Consider the following 22,006-nt stretch of genomic DNA (forward strand, 5'->3'; position numbering starts at 1 on the left):
AAAGATTAGTTTCTGCCAGGAAGCTCCTCGTCACACCTGCAGGCACCAGCCCCATGCCCCCCCCCACTCCCACCCACCACCCTCCCCGTAGGTCCCCACGTTAAGGCTTCCTGTAGAGTGAGCTCCGACTGGGCTTCCCAGAGCTCTTTAAGGCCAGCAGACTTAGATCAACACCACCCTAGGTGACCCTAACTGTGACTCTCAGGGAGCAAGGGTGGGGTTTTGGTTTCTTTCCCTAAAAGCCCGGAGCCACATACAAACGGATCTACCCCATTCCCAGCAACCAGTTTCACAGTCAAGGGTCACGAGGAGCAAAGCAGAAATGGAGTCAGACACACTTCCCATCACTGCCCCCCCAACAGTGTCCCCAAAGCCACCCCCATCCTTGCATCTAGGTAATTAAGACAGCCCATTCAAGAGACTGCAGATAGAATAAAGCTGCCCCTCAGGATCCAGGGTCTCCATGTGACACTCAGGAGAGGACTACTTTCTACCCACACCCACTTAACGTTCACCTCGACGGGCAGGGTGTAGCACTCACTGGGGGCCAAAGGGGAATAAATCACAATTCTTTTACAGGGTCTGCAATGTCAGTATACCCGCAGGGACCTTGTTCCCCTGCTTGGACCATTAGACAAGAGCCCATTCCCTCCTCATGCGCCACCCAAACAACCAAGTTCCTACCGCTCCCCCCTTACCTGAGAACCCAGAAATCACGGCCCAGCCCTGCCATGCCTAGAAATCTGTGCCCACTGCTTTTGTGTATTTTAGAATGTTGAATGTTATGCTGTTAATAGGCTTGGATCATCTGAATGGGTAAAATGATGACTTTCTACATTTTTACTTGTCCGTAGTGCAGTCTGGTTTAGAAACAGAACTCGGCTTTGGGCCCCACTTTCCACAGATGATAAAAATCAGTCTCAGAAAAGGCGTTCTTCGGGTCATGCCACACACTCTTCTTGAACACCCACCTGTGCCAGGTGGTGAATGGTCCTTGTAAATTCACCCAACCCCGAAAGGTGGAGGTGGGTGCAGAGGCTTCTTGAAAAATGAGCAGAGGAGAGGGGAGAGGGAGTGCGGGGCAGGGGGAGATACTCAGAGGACAGCAGGCTGCCACCTATGTGATTTGTCCCTCCCTGCTCAGCAGCCTGCTGAAGCCATCCCACTGGGAGAACGGTTCTGTGGTTTCCCATGCCTGGGAACTGCTGCTCCTGCCTGGGCATCCAGGTCCACCGGTGGAACGGGCAAAGCACCAGGGATCTCCAAACACATTCAATCCATCCACAGGAGAGGGCGCAGGCCCATGGGACCAGTGCCACTCCCCAGGGCCCGGGCTCACTACATGCCCTCCCCCTTATGTACAAGACCAACCTCGCCCACCACCCCACTTCCATTCTTTGCAGCACATCCCACCCAACCTTCCCCCCAGGTGGAGCTTCTTAGACGATCTCAATCTACAAAAGAGGAAAAGAGACCACTCACTCCTCATGGGAGAGCTGCAAGGTGAAAATGAGTTAACGTGTAAAACCTGTAGGATAGCGTCTGGCAAAAAAAAAAAGCAAGCATTCAACACATGTTAGCTCTTTTTTTTTTCTTCAGGATTTTATTTATCTATTTGACGGAGAGAGCGAGAGAGAAAGAACAAGCAGGCAAAGCAGCAAGCAGAGGGAGAGGGAGAAGCAGACTCCCCGAGGAGCAGGGAGCCCTACAAGGGGCTCCATCCCAGGACCCTGGGATCATGACCTGAGCCAAAGGCAGATGCTCAACCAAGTGATCCACCCAGGCGCCCTCACATGTTAGCTCTTGAGGTTGTTCTGATTACAGCTTCCATAATGCAGGCATAGTGGGCCCATTCTATGGGCACTCACCTGAGAAGGGGTCCTCAGAACTGGAAAATGGGGCCTGTGCCACTCTACTGGGCAGACCTGTATTCCGTCTGGCTGAAGCCCGGCTGTATGTGCGGCTCGTCATCCTCAGCCCATTAGAATGTAAACAATCTTCATCCCTCTGTTTCTCCCACTACCCAGACCCCCTCCAGATTTCTGCACTCTATTCACCTCCTGCTGCTGTTGTAACAGTTACCGCAAACTCAGTGACTGGCACAAGTGTATTATCTTTCAGATCCGGAGGTCAGAAGCACAAAATCACTCTCACTGAGCTGAAGTCAAGGTGTCCACTGGCTTCCTTCCTTCTGGAGGCTCGAGAAGAGACTCCATTTCCTTGCCTTTTTGGCTTTCAGAGGACGCCAGCATTCCTCAGCTCGTGGTCCTTTCCCACATCATCACTCTACCGTCTTGCTTCCATCGTCACCTCTCCTCATACAGACTCAGACTTCCTTCTTGCTCTGATCAGGATCCCTGTAATCACTCAGGCCTGCCCAGATGACCCAGGGTAAGGTCCTCATCTCAAGCCCCTTAACTTAATCACAGCTACAAAGCCCCTTTTACCACATCAGGCACACATCCACAGGCTCCAGGGATTAGGACATGGACATCTTTGGGGGACCATCTATTAGCCAGCCACACTGGCCTAACACGTTTGTCATATCCAGCTGTTCTCGTTCTGAATAGTTGGGTTGGTCCAAATTGCCTAATCCACCGTATTGGAACTCAGTATGACATTGCATATTCATTTTTAAAGATAACTCTGGCCAACGTGTGAAGGACAGACTTGGGGTGGGGGAACCAAAGTAGAAGTGGAGAAGCCAGTTAGGGGGCTACAGAAATATTCTGGGTAAGAGATACACACAGTAAGCTGAAGAATCAGCAGGACTCTGTGACCACCAAGATGCTGAGTTAACTGGTTTGAGGAACCGAGTGAGAACAGAGGAAAGGAAACGTGTGTGGAGGGGCGATGAGGAACTTTGGGTTGGGACATCCTGAATTTGAGGTGCCTGTGACATGTCCAGGTGCAGACGGGAAGGTGGCAGTGGGCTCTTTGGGGAGGAGGGAGGTAATGGTGTCAAGCGTGAAGAGCTCTGGGAGTGACAGAAGTGCCCCCCTAGTGCAGGGAGAGGGAACCTGGGCCAAGCAATGACCTGCTGTGAAAGGGAGCTCATTCTGCCCCTTCCCGCATCTTTTGGTCTCAGCCCTGCCCTCAGGGTGTCCTCTGTAGAGATGTCCCTCACAGGGCAATGCAACATGATCACTCCCACGGAGAGTGGCCTTGCCCCTCACGGCCTCAGCCCCCACCTCACCTCAGTTCTGGGTGATGCTGAGGGTCCTGATACTCGGCTATGGTCTTCACAGGCCCCAGCTGCGGACGGTCTGTCTATCCTATAGCCTCATCAAATGAATATCTTTGCCGACCACTGAGGCACCCTGATTCTCTCTCCTAGCTCCCTTTAACACATCTCACTCACATCCACACGGAAACTCCCAGAGGTCTTTATTCCACACACAAGCCATGGGAAATCCCAAGCCTAATCCTCTAGAGCAGAGGTCAGAAAACTATGGCCCTTGGGCCAAACCTGATCTGCTTTGTTTCTATGATCAAATTTTTATTAGAACATGGCCATTCATTTTTGAATTGTCTAGGGCTGCTTTGGTGGGAGAATGGCAGAGCTGAATACCTGCAACATAGACTATCTGGCCCACAAATCCCTGGTGTAGACATTTCCTTCTCCCTTCTTCATAAGTGCTACCTAATGGGACCTGCACCAGGCTGGAGGATGTGGATGGTAATGGGACCGCCAGCCTGAGTGCTCATGTTTTTACTCACCCATCTGGCTTCTACCATGTGGAGTGGGCTGTTTTCATGTTAGGCCCCTTCTCAGTGACTCAAGAAGCTTCTCCTTGGGGACTCCCGACTCCTGCAAGCTCTTCCTTCCAGCCCCAGCAGGCTTTCTGCTCTCCTTCCGTCCTGCTTCCTGTTGGGTGGGAACTTCCCTTCCATCATCTCCTCTGTCCTACCAACATGGAGCATGAGGGTCAAAGAATTTCCAGGCCTTTAAGCTTTGTTCTCAGGGTATAAAGGAAGGCTCCTGGAATTTAGAGATTCCTTTTCACTTGCTACAAAGCGTGGTTTTCATGACTATAGTCTCTCTAGAGACTCAGCAAAGTGCTGGAACTCAAAGCTCAGTAATGAGTGTTTTGTTCTAGGGAGAGTACCCGTTATTCCCCCAAAGCAATGAATGTTCTTGAATGAGTGGGTGGGAGAGCTGCAGGATAACATGATTTACGGGAAGTTAAAAAATGGGCCAATTTAAATTCTCAAAAACATTATTCTTGCAATAACTCGAGTGAGGTCCAGAAACTTTACACCAAGTGGTAGGAAGAGGGGTATGGAACAGGACTTGGAAAATGGGGGCAGGACTGAAGGAGAGCCAGCAGGACTTCGGCTCTGCTATCCAGTCTCAGACTATGTGAACTGCCTTCTGGTGTTCTCCTGCCAATGCGTTTAATTTGGGTGGAAGAGGAGAAAGAGAAGACCATTTATAGTAATGGAAAAAACGTTAAGATCAGTTACTGGCAGAGGAACCAGAGGGAAGGGTCTCCAATCCAGGGATCCAGGAGAAAAGGCCTGAGAGAGAGATAAGCTCATTTGCATGATGAGCCCCCAGACCACAGGTCCCAAGAGGAAAAGCAAGAAACGGGACCCACAGCAGGTAACTCAAGGCCATCTGCAGAACTACAGATGGAACGTCAGGCCCCCAGACCCCTCTGCCCTCACCCCAGCACTTCCAGGACTGGTGTGTGTTTGCAGGCAGAAACCAAAAGAAGTGAGCTTTCTGCCTCGTCCATCTCCAAAGAGAGAAGTCATGCTCCAGAGCCGAAGCTCTTCAGAGTAGCCCAAGATAAGGAGGAGAGGCCGCTAGCCTCGTCACAGCCCAAGGGCTCAAAGGAATAGCTTCCAGGTGATATGTATGCCTTGTCCGCGTCCAGAGAGAGCAAAGTCGGGCTTTCATTTGATGGGAGAACAGGAAAAGAGATGAAAACATGGCAAGCACCTCTTTTAACCAACTTTCACATTCCTTACATTATAAACACCATAGGACAACCAAGAACCACCACACCAATAAGAAAACTCAAACACGCAAAAATAGGCAGATTTAGAAAAATAAACAGACTGACCCTAGAGCCAAGAGAACTCAAGGGTAAGAAGAAAACTGATTTTACTTAATTCCAACAAGTACCCTGACGTAAAAATGAAAAACCAGAAAGGAAGACCAATGCTAAGAAAAATCAGTGAAAAAGATGAAAGAGATCATCACAATTTTCATTATGATTGCTGGGTAAGTACAGAGTTAATCTCACCCGGTCTGTTGCAACCTCTGCTAGTCTCCAGAGAGACTTGGAACCACAGGCGCAGACAGTTAGCCAAACCAGAATGAAATGCACCAACTAGCAATTAATGTCAACCTCTGCTAGGGTCCCAGGCTGACCCGGGCAACCCGCACCAACTCATCAGACTGCTTATACAAAATGTTCAGACTGATGGTTTGCACTTGGCTTCTCTAGAGTTTTCTGTTTTGAACCTGGCTGTGTAGCCTGGCTTTGGCTACGTGACCGGAAAGGGTAGAAAAGATGCACTTTCAGGTAAGACTGTTGCTCTCAAATATCATGACAGTTCACAAAAGCACATCCTGTGCTACAGAGGAAGGACCCCGGGAGCTGACCCCGGGGTGGCCCAGAGCTCTCTGATATTTGCTCATGCTTCTTTCTCCTGCTGCACTGAACTCTCCCTTCATTAAAGCCTTCCCCAGGTACACCCTGCAGTCTCGAGAATCCTTTCAATTGTCCAGCCCTGTGTCAATGGCTGCAATTCTTAAAATTTCCACAGATGATCCAGAAGCTGAAGCTGAAGAAATCTCTCAGATGACAAAGCAAAAGGCAAAGACATCTAAAACAAAGGGAGGACAAGCTGAGGAGCCTAGAAGATTAACACAGGTCAAACATCCAGTGAACAGGAGTTCCATAAAAGAACACAAAAAAACTGAGATGCAGAAATAATCAAAGAACCAGATTTCCAGCATTAAAGAAGGGATTCATTGAATGGCTGAGACCCTTCACTAAATACTGCAGAGTTATCAGAACACCCAAGAACAAAGAGTAGACCCTAGAAGCTCCCAGAAGGGAAAAACTGGGTATACTGCCAACAAAATAAGCCAGATAGGCATTGGACCTCTGTCCATTGACATTAGACAGGAAGACAACTGTGTGCCTGCCACCAAAGAAATAACAACAGAAAGGCTGAAAATAACTTTGAGGAAGGAACGGGGAAGGCAGGAGCTGAGGGATGGATTTTTTGCATTTCAGTCTGTACCCTTCCATGCTATTTGAATGGGAATTTTCACAAAATCAGATAGCTAATACTTTTGCCATCACCATAAGAATCCCATCACCATCAAAAAACATAGAGGAATGTGTGATTTCAAGAGAACATGCACCTCCAGGGCTGTTTCTCCACAAAGAAACATTGTTTCTCTTTCTCCTAAACTCTGATTCCATTCCCCTCACCTGAGAGGTGCCATCTGGATTACACTTCAACAGCCACTGGTAGAACTCTTGAAGTCCCTGGGCAGTGCCTTGCTCAAGGGGGTTCCCGGCTCTTTGTGTTCTTTTGTTTGTTGTTGTTGCTGTTATTGTTGATTATATAGCAACAAAAAATAAAAAGTATCATGGACTATATATTTTTTCAAAGAGAAAGTCAATCTTGGAAGAAGCTATTTACCACCAGTTATGACATATCTAAGCCTCCATTAATCCACTTCTTAGGTGTTATTTCCTGTCAAGAAAAAAAGAGTGCGCACTGAGCCTCACCCCTTTCTCGTGGCACCAAAAGGCAGTGGAGGGCATGGAGAGAGGACATGAGGGACACGGATGCTGAATCTGATAAACTGGCAGGTGAACAGCAGATGCTGCGCTCCTTTGTCTTTCTCTGAGTCTGGGTCAAAAATCAGCGTCCAAAAAGGTAGTGAGTGTCCCTTTGTGAATAGCTGAAAAGAACTCTGTGGGGTTTCACTGAAAAAGAAGCATGTTTTTTCTTAAATCAGGTGATTCTGATGAGTATATGCTCTTTGTGGCTAAGTAGCTTATTAACATGTTAAGTAGGTGTCATTATCACAGTACTTTCAAATTTTGCTGAGGGTTCCAAATCTCCATTTTAAAATCACCGTCCAAGTTCACTATCACATTTTTCATCATGGATGAGAAGCCAACACTTCGCTTATAATTAGATAACTTCAGTATTTTTCAAATAAAAATTTACTTTTTCATGAATTTCAAATTTTCTACATGTTCTCTATAAAAGAATGTGCTTAAATTTGAAGGACTTATTTTAGAACAATTAAATTTCATGCCTAGGTGGTAGATAATTGAGTCATAGTCTCTAGTAGCTGCTGACACAAAAGAAGTCATTTGTTTACATTTGCCATGCGCTGAATACTTGACTGAACATCCCCCCCAAAAATGCCAGTATCCTCAATTCCTGTAGGCTCCTTAAGTCACTGTTCACTTCACTATACTCTACCTGTTAAGGAAAATACAGTGTTTTTGTCAACAGTTAGATGTAGAGGAGATAAAAGCAGGCCATGATTACAAATTGAAACTATAATTCCAAAACATGGTATCAACGTCAGGTCAGTTAAAGTGCCTAAATGCAGAAACAGAATTCAGGTTGCCTGAACCTAGCCTGAACCTAGACATGGTGGCGACCGTGGGCCTGGAAATCAGGCCTTCACTGGAAATCACATATGGTGTCTCAAAGAAAGGGCCCAGGGCTACCCCAGGTGGTCACATGGTCAGACACTCCTACAGAGCCTCCAGAAAAGCTAACAGGAGCCATTACATACACTGCCCCAGTGAGAAACGCAAAGTGGTTTCTCCAAGGACAGAAGGTGTCCTCCCTTCATCAGGCAATGTTCTCAGTGCCTGTGGAGAACCAAGGAGGGTGGGTGCTGGGGGCCGAGAGGAAGCCCTACCCTAGCTTTCGTGGTGCCTATCCACATCTCTCTTTCTGTTGCTGTCACCCTGACACCAGCTCTGTGAGGATCAAGTGCCTCACACCTGGTTAGAATTCATCAACAAATACAGCAACAATATCAAGTAGTCTAAGAAACCATCATGGGCTTTATTACATTTTCTTTACTCTTCAATAAAACCACAGGATATGGTACTTTTTGACCTTTTCAAGATTCAAATTCAAAATTCCCCAGTAAAAGACTGAAGTATGAAGCAAAAAAATATTCTCCCTCATGCATTCAAAGTATATATACTATGTAATGTTCAAAATCTACTTCCTTTTGAACTAGCCTTTCAAATTGAACCAGGGACAGAGAAAGGTTCCAGAGATTTCTTCCTGAGGGGCTGCTGGGCAAGGGGTAGGAGCTGGTGGAACTGAGGGGTAGGAAGGGGTGAAGAAACCATTCGGCTTGAATGAAAAGGATGGTAATCATATCAATCATTTAATCTGGTAGGCTATTAGAAAATTCAGATTGGGGCGCCTGGGTAGTATAGTTGATTAAGCATCTGACTCTTGGTTTTGGGTCAGGTTGTGGGGTCAGGTCATGACCTCAGGGTCATGGGATTGAGCCCTGCATTGGGCTCCATGCTCAGCACAGAGTCTGCTTGAGTTTCTCTCTCCCCCTCCCTCTGCCCCTCCCCCGCCTCTCTCTCTCTCTCTCTCTCTCTCTCGCTCTCAAATAAATTTTTTTTTAATTCAGACTGATGGGGCACCTGGTTGGCTCAGTCAGTAGAGCATACAACCCTTGATCCCAGGGTTGTGAGTTCAAGCCCCACATTAGGTGTGGATAATACTTAAAAAAAAAAATTAAATCTTTAAAAAAAAAAAGCAAATTCAGATTGAAATAGATTGTCCAAGATGAAAATATAACCACCAGAAGAAGGGAGAAGCAGAGGAGAGGAAGGTTGGAGAATGGAATAAAAATCAACTTGAGAACAGATATTTATACAGCCATGTACACAGCATTATTCACAGGAGCCAAGAAGTGGAAGCAACTGAAGTGTCCACTGAAGGGTGAATGGATAAGCAGAATATGGTACATATATACAACAGAATATTATTCAGCCTTAAAACGAAAGGAAATTCTGTCAAATGCCACGACATGTATGAACCTTGTGGAAATTATGCTGAGTAGAATAAGCCAGTCAGAAAAAAGACAAATATTACACGATTCCACTAACATGAGGCAAAATGTTTCCTACTGAGTGCAACTGAGGTAAAGGGTGCAGGGTGGCAGCTATGATGGCCAGGGGCTTAGCTAATGTCCAAGCTGGAAGGAAAGTCAGGATCTCTGTTCCACGAGAGGTAGGGAAAGCCGGAACTGAAATCAAAGTATAAAGCTACCACCCTCAACGAACGAACATTCAATAAATTTCTGGCATGCACACGATGTAGGAACTCTGAAGCAAGTAAATTAACAGAAAATTTGGTCCTGGAAAATTTGGTTTTGGGGAAAAAAAAAAAGTTTTGCAAAGCCTCTCCAAAGGAACAAAAGCTCATCTGACTACATGAGGATGCCACAGCAGAAGAGCACTAAAGATGAGCTCAACCCCTCTCCCCCTAAAAAACACTATGACAAAATATATAAGGAAACCAGATCACCCACCCAGGAGCAGACAACACACAGGAATAGTCTACAGAACTTCTAGTAAGGGAAACACCAAATGCCAAGGTATATAAAACAATTTTTGCTTAAATTTACTAAAGACATAAAAGAGAGAATCAAGACCTTAAGAAAAAGACAAAGTACTATGACAGAAGAAGAAAAGGCAAATTTAGAAAAGACCAAAATAGAACCTTTAGAAATACAGTCATTGAGATCAGAATCTCTCAAAGGACAGGTTCAATAGCTGATAAGAAACGGCTAAAAACAGAGCCTGTGAAATGGAAGAAATATAAGGAAGTTATTCAGACTGTGGCACATAAAGACAGAGTTAGACAATCTGAACAAAAGGAAAAGGGACAGGCAGGATAGAAGGAAGTCCAAGAAACATACAGAAAGACAAGATCAATCTTCTGACTCAAATAGCTTAACTCCAGAACAGGATTGTTAAATCCACATTCGTTGGAAGTGCAGTCCATCAAGTCAAAAAGATAACCTTTTTTTTTTTAAAGATCTTATTTATTTATTTTGACAGAGAGAGAGAGAGAGAGAGAGACAGCGAGAGAGGGAACACAAGCAGGGGGAGAGGGAGAAGCAGGCTTCCCTCTGAGCAGGGAGCCGGATGCAGGGCTCAATCCCAGGACCCTGGGACCATGACCTGAGCCGAAGGCAGATGCTTAACGACTGAGCCACCCAGGCGCCCCTCAAAAAGATAACCTTTAAAGCAACCCAGGAAAAGGCAGATTTCTCACAAGCAGACTCAGCAAAATTTCTACAAAATCAGAGGCCAGAAGACATCCTCAAAATACTGAGGAAAAATAACCATCAACTTAGAATTCTACACCCAGATCAACAATCTTTCAAAAGATAGAGTGAAACAGAGAATTTTTTTCAGACAAACAGGCATTCACAAACCTTCACTGAAAAAAATTACTAAAGACACCTTTGACTAAAGAAGAAATTTGAACCCCAAGGAAGTAACAGGATATAAGAAGCAACGACAAGCAAAGAAACTGATAAATATGTGACTCAATCAAGAAAAGGTGTTGACTAGGGATGCCTGGGTGGCTCAGTCGTTAAGCATCTGCCTTCTGCTCAGGTCATGATCCCAGGATTCTGGGATCGAGCCCCGCATCGGGCTCCCTGCTCTGTGGGAAGTCTGCTTCTCCAACTCCCACTCCCCCTGCTTGTGTTCCCTCCCTCGCTGTGTCTCTCTCTGTCAAATAAATAAATAAAATCTTTAAAAAAAAAGGGTGTTGACTATAAAAATTACAAGGATAATGAAAGTCTCTAAGGTTGTTGCAATTTTTTTGAAAAAGGCAGGTGTGATGACACTAATACCAAAGTGGGATCTAATACCAATAGCTCAGAACAGAACAAAGATGTACACTATGTTATGACAAAAGATATCAATAAATAAGGTGTAGTCATAAACACTTACACAAAAACAACATCAAGGTAAAAAACGTAAAGCAAAGTCATGGAAATACAAGAATGTAAAACATAAAACAGAGGGGATGACTTTAACATACCTGTGAAACAATGTAACATATCACACAGGCAACAACAACAAAAAGATTTAACTTTGAAAAAATTAACAATTTACTGATGATTTTTTAAAACTGCTAAATTACAAAAAGAAACTTTGCAAGCCACATTGACTATCATTAGGTAAAACAAGAAATCAGTAACAATGACATCCAACTTCCACCTCTCAAAAAAGACTATCTGCAGGGCACCTAGGTGGATCAGTGGGGTAAGTGTCTGCCTTTGGCTCAGGTCATGATCCTGGAGTCCCAGGATCGAGTCCTGCATTGGGCTCCCCATTCAGCGGGGAATCTGCTTCTCCCTCTGACCCTCCCCCCTCTCATGTTCTCTCTCTCTCAAATAAATAAATAAAATCTTTTAGAAAAAAGACCATCTGCTAATTAAGAAAAATAATTTTACAGAAGCCCAGGATCAAGGAAAGATCAAAATTAAAATTATAAACATCTAAAAATTAATGTAAATGGGAGAACTCTCTATTGAAATCAATGTGCTATAAATATACCTACACTCAATAAAATTTTAACTGTAATTGCTTTTATTATAAAAAAATGAATATGTCAAATATGCAACTGACATATCAGTTACATATCACAAATCTACTAAACTAAGAAAATAACACAGAGGAGGAATGTATAAGGATAAAAAGTGGAAATTAATGAACTAGAAATGGTTATAATAGACAGCCAGTGACAATTCTTAGTAGAAAAAAAAAACCAAAAGCCAAAATTCGCTGAAGAACACAACGTGAATAGACCAATATGTAAGACAATTAAGTTATTGAGAATCTATCACTTAAAAAAAAAAATCTATCATTTAAAATAGGCACTTTACAGACTTTACAGATGAGCTAACTTACAAAGATCTTTCCCATGCTAGTCTACAGAAAAATATGGAAAGCTCACCAATTTATATTACAAAGCCAGCACAACTTAGCAAAACTAAAAATAGTGTATGCTAGTGTACATGCATGAACAAACTCCAGACCAACTTTATATATGATTATAGAAGCAAAAATCTTAATATATTAACACATGGATTCCGACACTATATTAAGTGAATAAGTGATAAGGTTTATTCCAGAAATCCAAGGATAATTCAATGTTAGGAAATCTATCAACATACTTCAGTATATCAATTACTGAAGGAGAAAAACCAAGGGACGATATAAATATACGACTAAAAACATCTGAAAACTTCATCAGTCATCCTTTAAAAGAATTCTAAACAGAAGTTAACTACCTAAGTATGACTTTTAAATTCCTACCTTGAATACTAGATTGGAGAGTAGACAGGGAGGAATATTTATAAGGAACATCTTGGGCACAATTGGCAAAAGTTGAATTTGGACCATAGATAACAGTGTTGTGTCAATGTTAATTTCCCAACTTTTATTATTGCCCTGTGTTTATGTCATGCCCTTACAAGGAAATATACACTGAAGTATTCAGGGGCAAAGAGGCATGAGGTCTGCAATGTCCTTGCAAGTGATTCAGAAATAGTATGTAGACGGATGCATTACTGATGGATCAGTTGGTCAATAAGAAGTTTGGGGGTCTGGAAATGATAAAGCAAATGAGGCAAAAAAAATGTTAATAATTGGTGAATTATTAACATACCCTAGGTTAAGGGTAAGGGATTCTTTGGACTTTCCTTGTAACTTCTCCACATGCTTGATAGTGTAGCAAAATTTAAGTAATCAAAATTACCTATCTACTAAGAAATAAAAGCAAACCTCGGACAAGACATGAATGTTTCCTTTCATACTCTCCTTTGACATTACGAAGGTTTCAATCAATGCAATAAGTAAAAGAAATAAACAGTAGAACACAAATATCGAAACATGAAGAATACTGAATATGAAGAAACAAAATTATTTATAGCTGATATGAATATAGATATGGAAAGCCCAAACTTACTTAAAAATAGAGTAAATAGGAAAATTTCTAAATAAGAGAATAAACAGTTTCTCTGTAGAGGAGTAGTGAGTACTGTTAAAATGTTAACCAGGAGAAGCAAAATATGAAGACAGCATTATATTGTATCATGAACAAGCAGCAATATATGAATTCCACCTTGTCTGTCCACCTGCTTTCCCTTTATTTGAAATCACCTGGTATATCTTTTCCAGTCTTTTTTTATTTTTAGCCTTTCCAGCTTTTTTTATTTTTAAGTCTATCTCTGGATCTTGCTTTGTTAGTCAACCTGAAAAAGTTTTTTAACTAGGTTAATTAAGCCCATTTACATATATTAATACAGTCTATATATCTGGCATCAGCTTTGGCAGATTTTTTAACCTTACATTTAAAACACCTACATGAATACACGAAGTCTTTTGGTATGTGGGCTGCAGTCTCTGCTTGCTTGTTCTCTCTCTCTGCATTTCTTTAGGTATGCAAGAAGGATCTAGGTTCTAGTTACTACTTTTCTATTAGTATCTTGTATAACCCCCTCGGTAAGATCTTCTTTTGGATAGTATCACCTCACGACTATGAGCAATAATGCAAGTAGCTAGTAAATGCCTCTTCCTCTCTCCCTTACTCTTCTCAAACCATCAATTTGAGTCCCTAGTATTCATTCGATGCTAATATTTATAGTCTTAAAAAACCTAAATAAACTTAACCTTCTCCTCCTTGCTTTGTCAGCTTCAAGAGACATTTTTTACATCTAGTTAATTTAACCAATGTGACAAGGAGCTTATTCTGCTTCCCCCTTACTCTCCCCTCATCTCCTGCCATTTATTTTTTTAGCTGTATAATTCTATATAATCAGAGCACATAACGCTTACGTATTAATTTGCCCCCTACTGTCATGTTTTAGTTTTATAGTTAAAAACAGTCAATGTTCACCCCCTAAAATTTATGAAAATTGTTGCCAATCATCTTATAGTTTTCTGAAGTTTATTCTCTAGCAGACTCCTCATAGGTGCAATATTCCCAGAGTTCTTGCAAATTCAAAACTATGCATCTGTGGTCTTTGTATTTAAAGGACAATTATCTGAATATAGGATGTCTGACTCACACAGTGAGCGTATTAAAAACATTGAGGTTCCAGTTCCAGGTAGAGTAAGCAAGCATACATTACCCTGTGTCTCCCACCAATTGCAGCTATAAGACCTAATAGAATGCATAGAATAAACAGCTTGAAAACTCTGAAAAGTGAAACAGCAGTTAGACGGAGGAAGAACAATACAATTCAAAGTACCACCAAATAGGCAGTAGTTTATCATTTTTCCCTCTACAGCGTCCCCCAGCCAAAACTCAACATAGCCTGAAACCCAAAATTGAGCATTCATGCAGACAGAAAAAGCCCAGAAGCCCTCCAGTTCTGGCTCAAGGATTTGGAAATAGGTTTCCCGGTGCCAAAAGACAGTAAGGCAATCCCCGTTGTTTTCTTGTTTGGATTTCTTTCTCTTCTTTCTCTCACACCCCAGTCCCCCAAGCAATATCATAGCAGCGACAGGAGCAGGCAAGGCATAGAAGAATCTTCCTCTCTGATGGCAGGAACTTGGTCCCAAGATAGGGCAAAACCTTGTTGCTGACTCCCTATCTGCCCTCCTCCTGCATGGCCTCTACCCAAATGTAAACACAGGAAGGAGGCAGCAAAGCAAGGTAAAGCTCTAGCCCTCTTGGAGGTCTGGATAAGGGAAGCCCCAAGGAAACAGAAAACATCCAGGTCACAAGAGGGAGGAGCCAGGGAAAGAGATGCCCAACATGTATTTATGAACTCAGGGCTCATCCCCAAGGTGTGCAGGTGTTATGTACTACCTATTCTAAACAGAAAACACAAACTTTGGGAACAGACCTACAGGACAGATCGCTGTCCAAGAGCCAGATTGGCCACTGGGTGGCCCGCGTGCAGGACAGATGTGAACAGGACAGCAGAGACTTTGAAAACTGAAATGACATCAGAACCACCACCCACAGTGGGCTGGTCACGAGCTGTGATCTACACTCAAGAGGATGGCTTGCCCACTAAAACAAAAACATCAACATTCTCCCTGGGATTCAAACAATACCCAGAGACTCACAACATAGTATTCAACATGTCTAGGACACGATCCCAAATTACTCAGCATGCCAAGATTCAGGAAAATGTCAATTTCCATGGGAAAACGATGACAGATTTTGGAATTCTCAAACAAAAAGACTTTAAAGCAATGATGATAAAAATGCTCCAGGAAGTAAGGGTCACTGTTTTGGAAATGAATGACAAACTATAACCAAAAAGTAAGGAGGAAAAATAGGAGATATGAAGAAGAACCAAATGGGATTCTTTTTAAATGAGAAGATAATAAATATAATAAAAAACTCACTGGACAAGTTTAATGGCAGAATGAAGATGACAAGAGCAAATGTCGGTCACCTTCTCTGGCAACAACAATTTAAATCACCGTGGATTTCCACCAGAAAACATGGAGAATGGCTGGAACTGGACTATTTTTCAAGGCTGAAAGGAAAGAATTGCCAACCCAGAATTATATATCTAATGAAAATGCCCTTCAGGAACAGATGTGAGATAAAGGCATCCTAAGGTAAAGAACAACTAGACACAGACTTTTTAAAGTTCATACGGAAGAAGGGCCAAGGCACTTCTGAAACAGCAAAGAGTGTGGAGGGGCATGCCTCACCAGATAGCGAAACTCACCGTGAAGTTACTGTCACCAAAATAATGTGGTATTGGCTCTGTGACAGACAATTAAGAGAGTAAAACTGAAGAGAGCCCCAAAACTGAACCACACAGGAAATTTGTCTGAAAGCAAATCAAGTTAGGCCTTTTTTCCATACCAAATGCAAAATCCATTCTGGATAAGATAAAATTTGAATGGAAAAAATAAAATGAAAACATTAGAAGGAAGTTTAAAAAAAAATCTGTGTGACCTCTGTAATAACCCTCTTAAACTCAGAGAAAAGGACCCAGAAACTGTAAAAGAGAAAAAGAACAGATTTGACTACATAAAAAGTCCTTAAATCTTTTATATGGCAAAAGACACCAAAATTTAAGCCATATGAGAAGCAAGGATATTGCAAGAAAATACTTGCAACATATAATAAAGTAACCATGGAAATGCAGATCAAAGGAAAACAAGAAATATCTTTTCTTTTTCTCCCATCCAGTGAATAAAAATGTTAAGGACTGCTAACATCCTGGGCTGCTAAGAAGGTGGCAAAAGGGCACGTTATGAAATGCTTCTGTGGGTAGGAATGATCTTCTGAGGAAGTCAATCTAGCAATACCCAACAAAATTCTAAATTTGAATACCCTTTGACCAGCAATTCCACCTTGGGGAATCTATGCTCAAAAAACAAAAAACCAAGTACTAGCATCTAAGGTTAGATAAACAGCAATGTTTGTACACTGATACAACCAGAATATTCCCAACAGGAGAATAACTGAATAAATTATAATAATTCATACTATGGATTCTAACACAGTCATTACAAAGAATGGGGGTGATAATAATAATAATGGGTTATGGCTGGGAATATTTATTATATACTAAACTTACAAAGTCAGAGAGTATGGTATGTGGTATAATCTTTTTGTAAATTTTTTTAAAAGAAAAGAAATATATTCCACACATATACATAAATTCTAATGCTTTTGTGATTGTACAGGAAAGCATGGAAGGATCCCATTACCCAACACTGGTACAGTGGGTCGGGAATTGGGATAGAAGGAGGCATTGCTATTATGTTTTCTTTGTTACACTTCTATGTTTCAGTTATTGCAACAAGTATATATTGTTTTTGAAGTATGAAAAAATCCAACAGTGTTGCTTTTACAGAAAAAAAAAAAAAAACATATACACACATACATACCCAGTCATGCAGTCGGCTCCCAATGACCATGTCTTTATCAATGTACGTCACTGGTCATGTGGATAATTCACAATGTGAATTTGTCTCTGATGTCCTGGGCCTTACAAAATTTTCAAAGAAACATAACGAAGCTGCTCTGCTAAAGGACAACCATTCAAGACCTGGCTCCATGAGGCTCTTAAAACTGTTCATACGGATCATCATCTCTCAAAATGGGCCAGGCATTCATCCAGGAGGGAGACGACCTACCTCCCAACTCCTAGCTGGGTGGCAAGGACCTGAGGCAGCAACACCATTTGAAGGTGGTCCGCAGATGGCTGAAACAGCAACTGCTCCCTCTGGCCAGACCTGCTGCCCCCCAACCCCCTCGCACCCCCTCTACCTCATCCCTCCACCCCCGCCTATCTCCAACTTCGCCAAGGTGCTCCCTAAACCTTACATATCCTTCCCGGATGCAACGCCTCTCCACATTTTTCTCGAATGTTCATCTCTGCATGCATGTTTTGTGTTTTTCCTAAGAAACAGGGGTGTGACCTCCTTGAGGAGCTTTACCTTTGACTCTTTACCACAGTGCTTTATTCTACCCTCTCTGCCTCTGCCTAAGGGGGACGATTAAAGTCCAAGGGCTAATGAGAGACGATGGACTCTGAAAAACAAACTGAGGTTTCTAGAGGGGAGGAGGTTGGGGGGATGGGTTAGTCTGGTGATGGGTATTAAAGAGGGCACGTTCTGCGTGGAGCACTGGGTGTTATGCACAAACAATGAATCATGGAACACTACATCAAAAACTAATGATGTATGGTGATTAACATAACAATAAAAAATTTTTTAAAAAAGTCTAAGGGCTACAAGTAATGGACTCTAACGTCAGAGCAACCAAGTTCAACCCTGACAGTGGCCACTTAGCTGGGTAACCTTGAGCAGGTGTGATGGTTAATTTTATGTGTCCGTTTGACTGGGCTAGAAGATGCCCAGATAGCTGGTAAAACATAGTTTCTGGGTGTGTCTGGGAGGGTGTCTCTGGAGGAGATTATCATTTGAATCAGTAAACTGAGTAAAGATTGCCCTCACAAGGAGGGCAGGCATCATCCAATCCTTTGAGGACCTGAATGAACAAAAAGGCAGAGGAAAGGTGAATTCGCACCCTCAGGACTGGGTGAGCTGAGACATCCATCCTCTCCTGCCTTTAGATACCAGCAATCCTGGTTCTCAGACTTTCATTCTCCCACCAGGAATTACACCATTAGCCCCCTGGTTCTTGGCCCTTTGCATTCAGACTGAATAACACCACCGGCTTCCCTGGTTTCTCCAGCTTGGAGATGGCAAGATCATGGCATTTCTTGGCTTCCATGTCAGCCAGTTCCTCAAGTGAATGGATGGATGGATGGATGGATGGATGGATGGATGGATGGATGAGCAAGGTACTGGTTCTTTCTCTGGAGAACACTGACTAATACAGCAAGTTACCGACTCCCCCTCCATTTCAGTGTCCCCAGCAGAAGCTGCCAAGACTTCTTAGGGCTTAGACCCAGCCCTGAGGCTGCCTGTTTTCAGGATTCTACTGGCCAAGGCAAGTCGGAAGCCTAGTCCAAATTCAAGTGAAGGGATCTGCACTAGAGTGTGAGCACCAAGGGCCACAGATGAAATGTGCTATCACACCATATAAAACACTCAGCTTAACGTCTGGCACATAGTACGTGCTCAAAAAATGTGAGCTCTTTTTCGTATGCATTATTTTCTCTTAAATAGAGGCAAGTTATTTTTACAGTGATTCTTTACCATGTACAAACCACAGAGAAGGCCTAGAAATCTAGAGATTTCTACAGAGCCCTCAAACTTCGTTACAGAAGATGCAGAAGAGCCAGAGGGCGGCCCTAACCCCGCAGAGCAAAATTCAGAATAAAGCCAGACACCCTAGTCACCATTCTTAAATGAAAAATATCCTTGCAGGGCAGTCTCCAGGTCTCAGAGGATATATATAGTAAGGGGCCAACGTTACCACTCACAGCCAAGCTAACATGCAAACCTGTCCCAACATAACTGGAACCAACCACCATTTCTGCCAAGGGCAGACTCAAAATGTGAAAAATGGTACATATTCTGTATTAGAAGAATCTTAAAGGTGCTTGCAGCAGATTAAATTTGAAGAAAGAAAACAAGGCAATAAGAGAGCGGATGTAAGGGCGTAGAGTAGGAAACAGAGGATTGAAGTTACTCAAAATTTCAAAAATATAAGCAGTTTGTTGTGTTCATTGTCATCCCCAGAGCCTAGAGGAATGCCTACACATGGCAGATATTTGCAGAATTACTCTGAATTGGGGGAAGTTAAAACGAATAGGTTATACTTGTTGAAAGGAATAACACTGGAAATGCAAAGTGAATTGTTTTACAATTTACCCCTTCAAGCTAAAATGGAGTGAATGTACATTTTTCACACAGTTTTTCTACTGTGTCCAAGTAACATTTTCCCTTTTAGGTTTATCGTTAAAAGGCAGCTATTTTTCAATGCCCTTTGGGAGTACCAAAAATCATAGCTAAGGCTAAATGGGAGAAAGGGAGGCTCCGGGAGGAGCCAGGAAGTGAAGCTAATTTACCAGTCTGCCACCTGTAGGCTGGTTCCAGCAGACATAAACATCAGTGCCCACAAAACAGACGACATGAAAATAATGCATGTTAAATAATGCTAAAAACTGAGCAACAGATGTGTGAAAACTATATATAGTGGTCCATTTGAATTATGGCTCCCCTGTTCCTGCCTCCAACGTCCTCTCTCTGATTTAAACACCCTGAGCTATGGCCACACATACTGTTGTTCCTAATCAGCTCTCCCAAGACTTACCCGAGGTCTGAAATAAGCTTTGAAAATTAATACCCCCATTAGGATGAAGGACCACACCTGTATCGATCAGGGTGCCACAGAGTCAGTTTTACTCAGATCTCATTTCAAAAGCCATGCAATGTGCTTGGAGAACAGAGGCCATTACAAAAGAACAACAACATGAAAAAGCAAAGCTGGGCAGAATTGCTAAACTTCAACATTCAAGAACAAACAGCAAACATTCATTACAAAGGCTTAGTTTGGATTTCTGGAGAAGGAATTAAAACATACTGAGTTTACAGTTTAAGCCTATAAGACGTACTTCGGCACCATAAACCAAATGTAGTTACAGATGTCAAGACTTCTCAGAACAAGTGCTTCTCTTTATAAATGTCTGCTCTCCATGTATTTTTTCCGTTTCCATATGTCCACTCTTTATCAATATATAGAAAACACAACTTTCATCAAAAGGCTATAAAAATCCCGCCCCCCGCCCCGCAAAATTAACTCTTGGCGACAGTCGCTTCCTTATAATAGAGATCTCCTGGTGGCTTTCTCCTATGGAGGCTTGTTAGTCCCTGGCTTCTCTAATTTGGGGGTCAACAGCCTGAAAATCGGGTCACCGTCGAGGTGTGGAGCTCAGAAAAACACGCCCCCGGACGCGGGTTTCAGGTCGCCGGCCCAGTCCCGCCGCCCACAGAGCGTTCCGGACGCACGCGGGAAACGCCAAGTCCCAGAGGTCAAGTCTGGAAGTGGCCGCAGGGCGGGGGGGGCAGCCGGTTTCCCAAAGCCCCGACTGACCCGCAGCCGGACCGGACGCGTCCCGTGCCCCCAGCCCCTATTCCCGCCGCCGCGCAGGCGAGACGCGCGTGCCGAGGGGCAGCCCCGCACCCGGTTCGGACCCCACCTCCCCGCCTCGGTCAGGGCCTCCTGGCTGCTGGGTCTGCACCGAGTCCACCTGGGCGAGTCGCGGGTCCCCAGCGCGCAGAGCCCGCGAGGGCCCAGGGCAGACCCCGCGGCCGGACGTGCGCCCGCTGCCCACCCCTCACCCAGCGGTCCCTGGGGCCGCTGCAGGCTCGCCGGAGGGCGGGCGTCTGGCTTCGGTTTTCTCCAAGAAAAGTAACTCGGGGATCAGCGCTATAGGAAAGGGAAAGCGATGCTCCGAGAGCGGGGAGTAAGGTCCCCGGAGTTATTGAGCCCGGAGTTTTCTGAACTGCACCCCGCGCTGCAGCAGCTCGACCCCGGGGGTTCGCGCCCCGAACTTGGAGCCCGCGGTGCCGTCCCGGGCGGGCTGCCGGGACGGGCTGCCGCCCGGGGGCCCGAACCACCTCCCCGCCCGGCCGCAGACACTCACCGAGAAGCCGGCCCAGAAGGGGCAGGAGTGGCGGACGCGGGCCGAGGTGGTGAGCGCCAGCGCGGCGAAGCTGACGGCCACGATGAGGCATCCGAGCGCCATCTGCGTGGCCCCGAGCGCCAGCACGATGCGGGAGCGGCCCGGGCACTCGCGCAGGCGGGACAGGCTGCGGGGCAGCGCGGCGGGGCGCGGCGCGCGGGGACCGCCGGCCCGAGGCATCGCGCCGAGCGCCCGCACGCCTCGCCCCGCTCCCGCCCGGCCCCGGCGCGCGCCGCCGCCGCCGCCGCCTCTCCTCACAGAGGGTCCGAGGCAAGTTGCGCCGGGCGAGGGGACCGCCTTCCCGCGGGCCGCGGGCGCTGCGGCGGCCGCGCGCCGGGAGCGGGCCGGGCCGGGCGGGAAGCCGGACGCCGGCTGCCCCTGCCCGTGCCCGCGCCCATGCCCCCGCCGCCGCCGCTCCGCAGGGCCGCCCGACCGCCCGCCGGCCGCGCAGCGCTGCGCCCTCTCCCGCCCGCCCCGCGCGTTCCCCGCCCGAGCGCGGGCGCGGGCGCGAGCTGCCGCGTGCCGGGGGCGAGCCGCCGCCGTCCCCGGGCGCGAGCCCGGCCGCCGCGCGCTGGGCCGGGGCCGGGGCCGGAGCGCGAGCCGGGAGCGGGTGGGTGCAGGTGCGGTCCGCGCGGCCCGGCCTCGGCAGCTCTCGCCTCCCGTGCGGGGCGGCAGTAGGGACCGCAGGCGCCCCAAGGTCGAGGGCAGCAGGCTCCGCGGCCGAACCGTCAGTCGGCGCGAGCCGGGGCCCGCGGGCGGGCCGAGCCGCAGGGACCGAGCCGGCGGCCGAGCCTGGGGCCAGCCCGGGATGGGCGCTTTCCGCGGCGGAGGTGGGGCCGGGGGACACTGCGCGGCCAGGCGGGG

General features: G+C 45.4%; 1 protein-coding gene across 1 annotated transcript in view; it reads right to left on the reverse strand.

The window, feature by feature from the left end:
* Window positions 1-21,322, reverse strand: part of FAM189A1 (family with sequence similarity 189 member A1) — a 458,917-nt gene extending 437,595 nt beyond the window's left edge. The window contains exon 1 of the mRNA XM_027571934.2: window positions 21,104-21,322. Within this exon, the coding sequence (XP_027427735.1) occupies window positions 21,104-21,322 (219 nt within the window). The remainder of the gene's footprint in view (window positions 1-21,103) is intronic.
* Window positions 21,323-22,006: the final 684 nt, after the last annotated feature.

Source organism: Zalophus californianus, chromosome 6 (genome assembly GCF_009762305.2).
Source record: "Zalophus californianus isolate mZalCal1 chromosome 6, mZalCal1.pri.v2, whole genome shotgun sequence".
NCBI lineage: Eukaryota > Metazoa > Chordata > Mammalia > Carnivora > Otariidae > Zalophus > Zalophus californianus.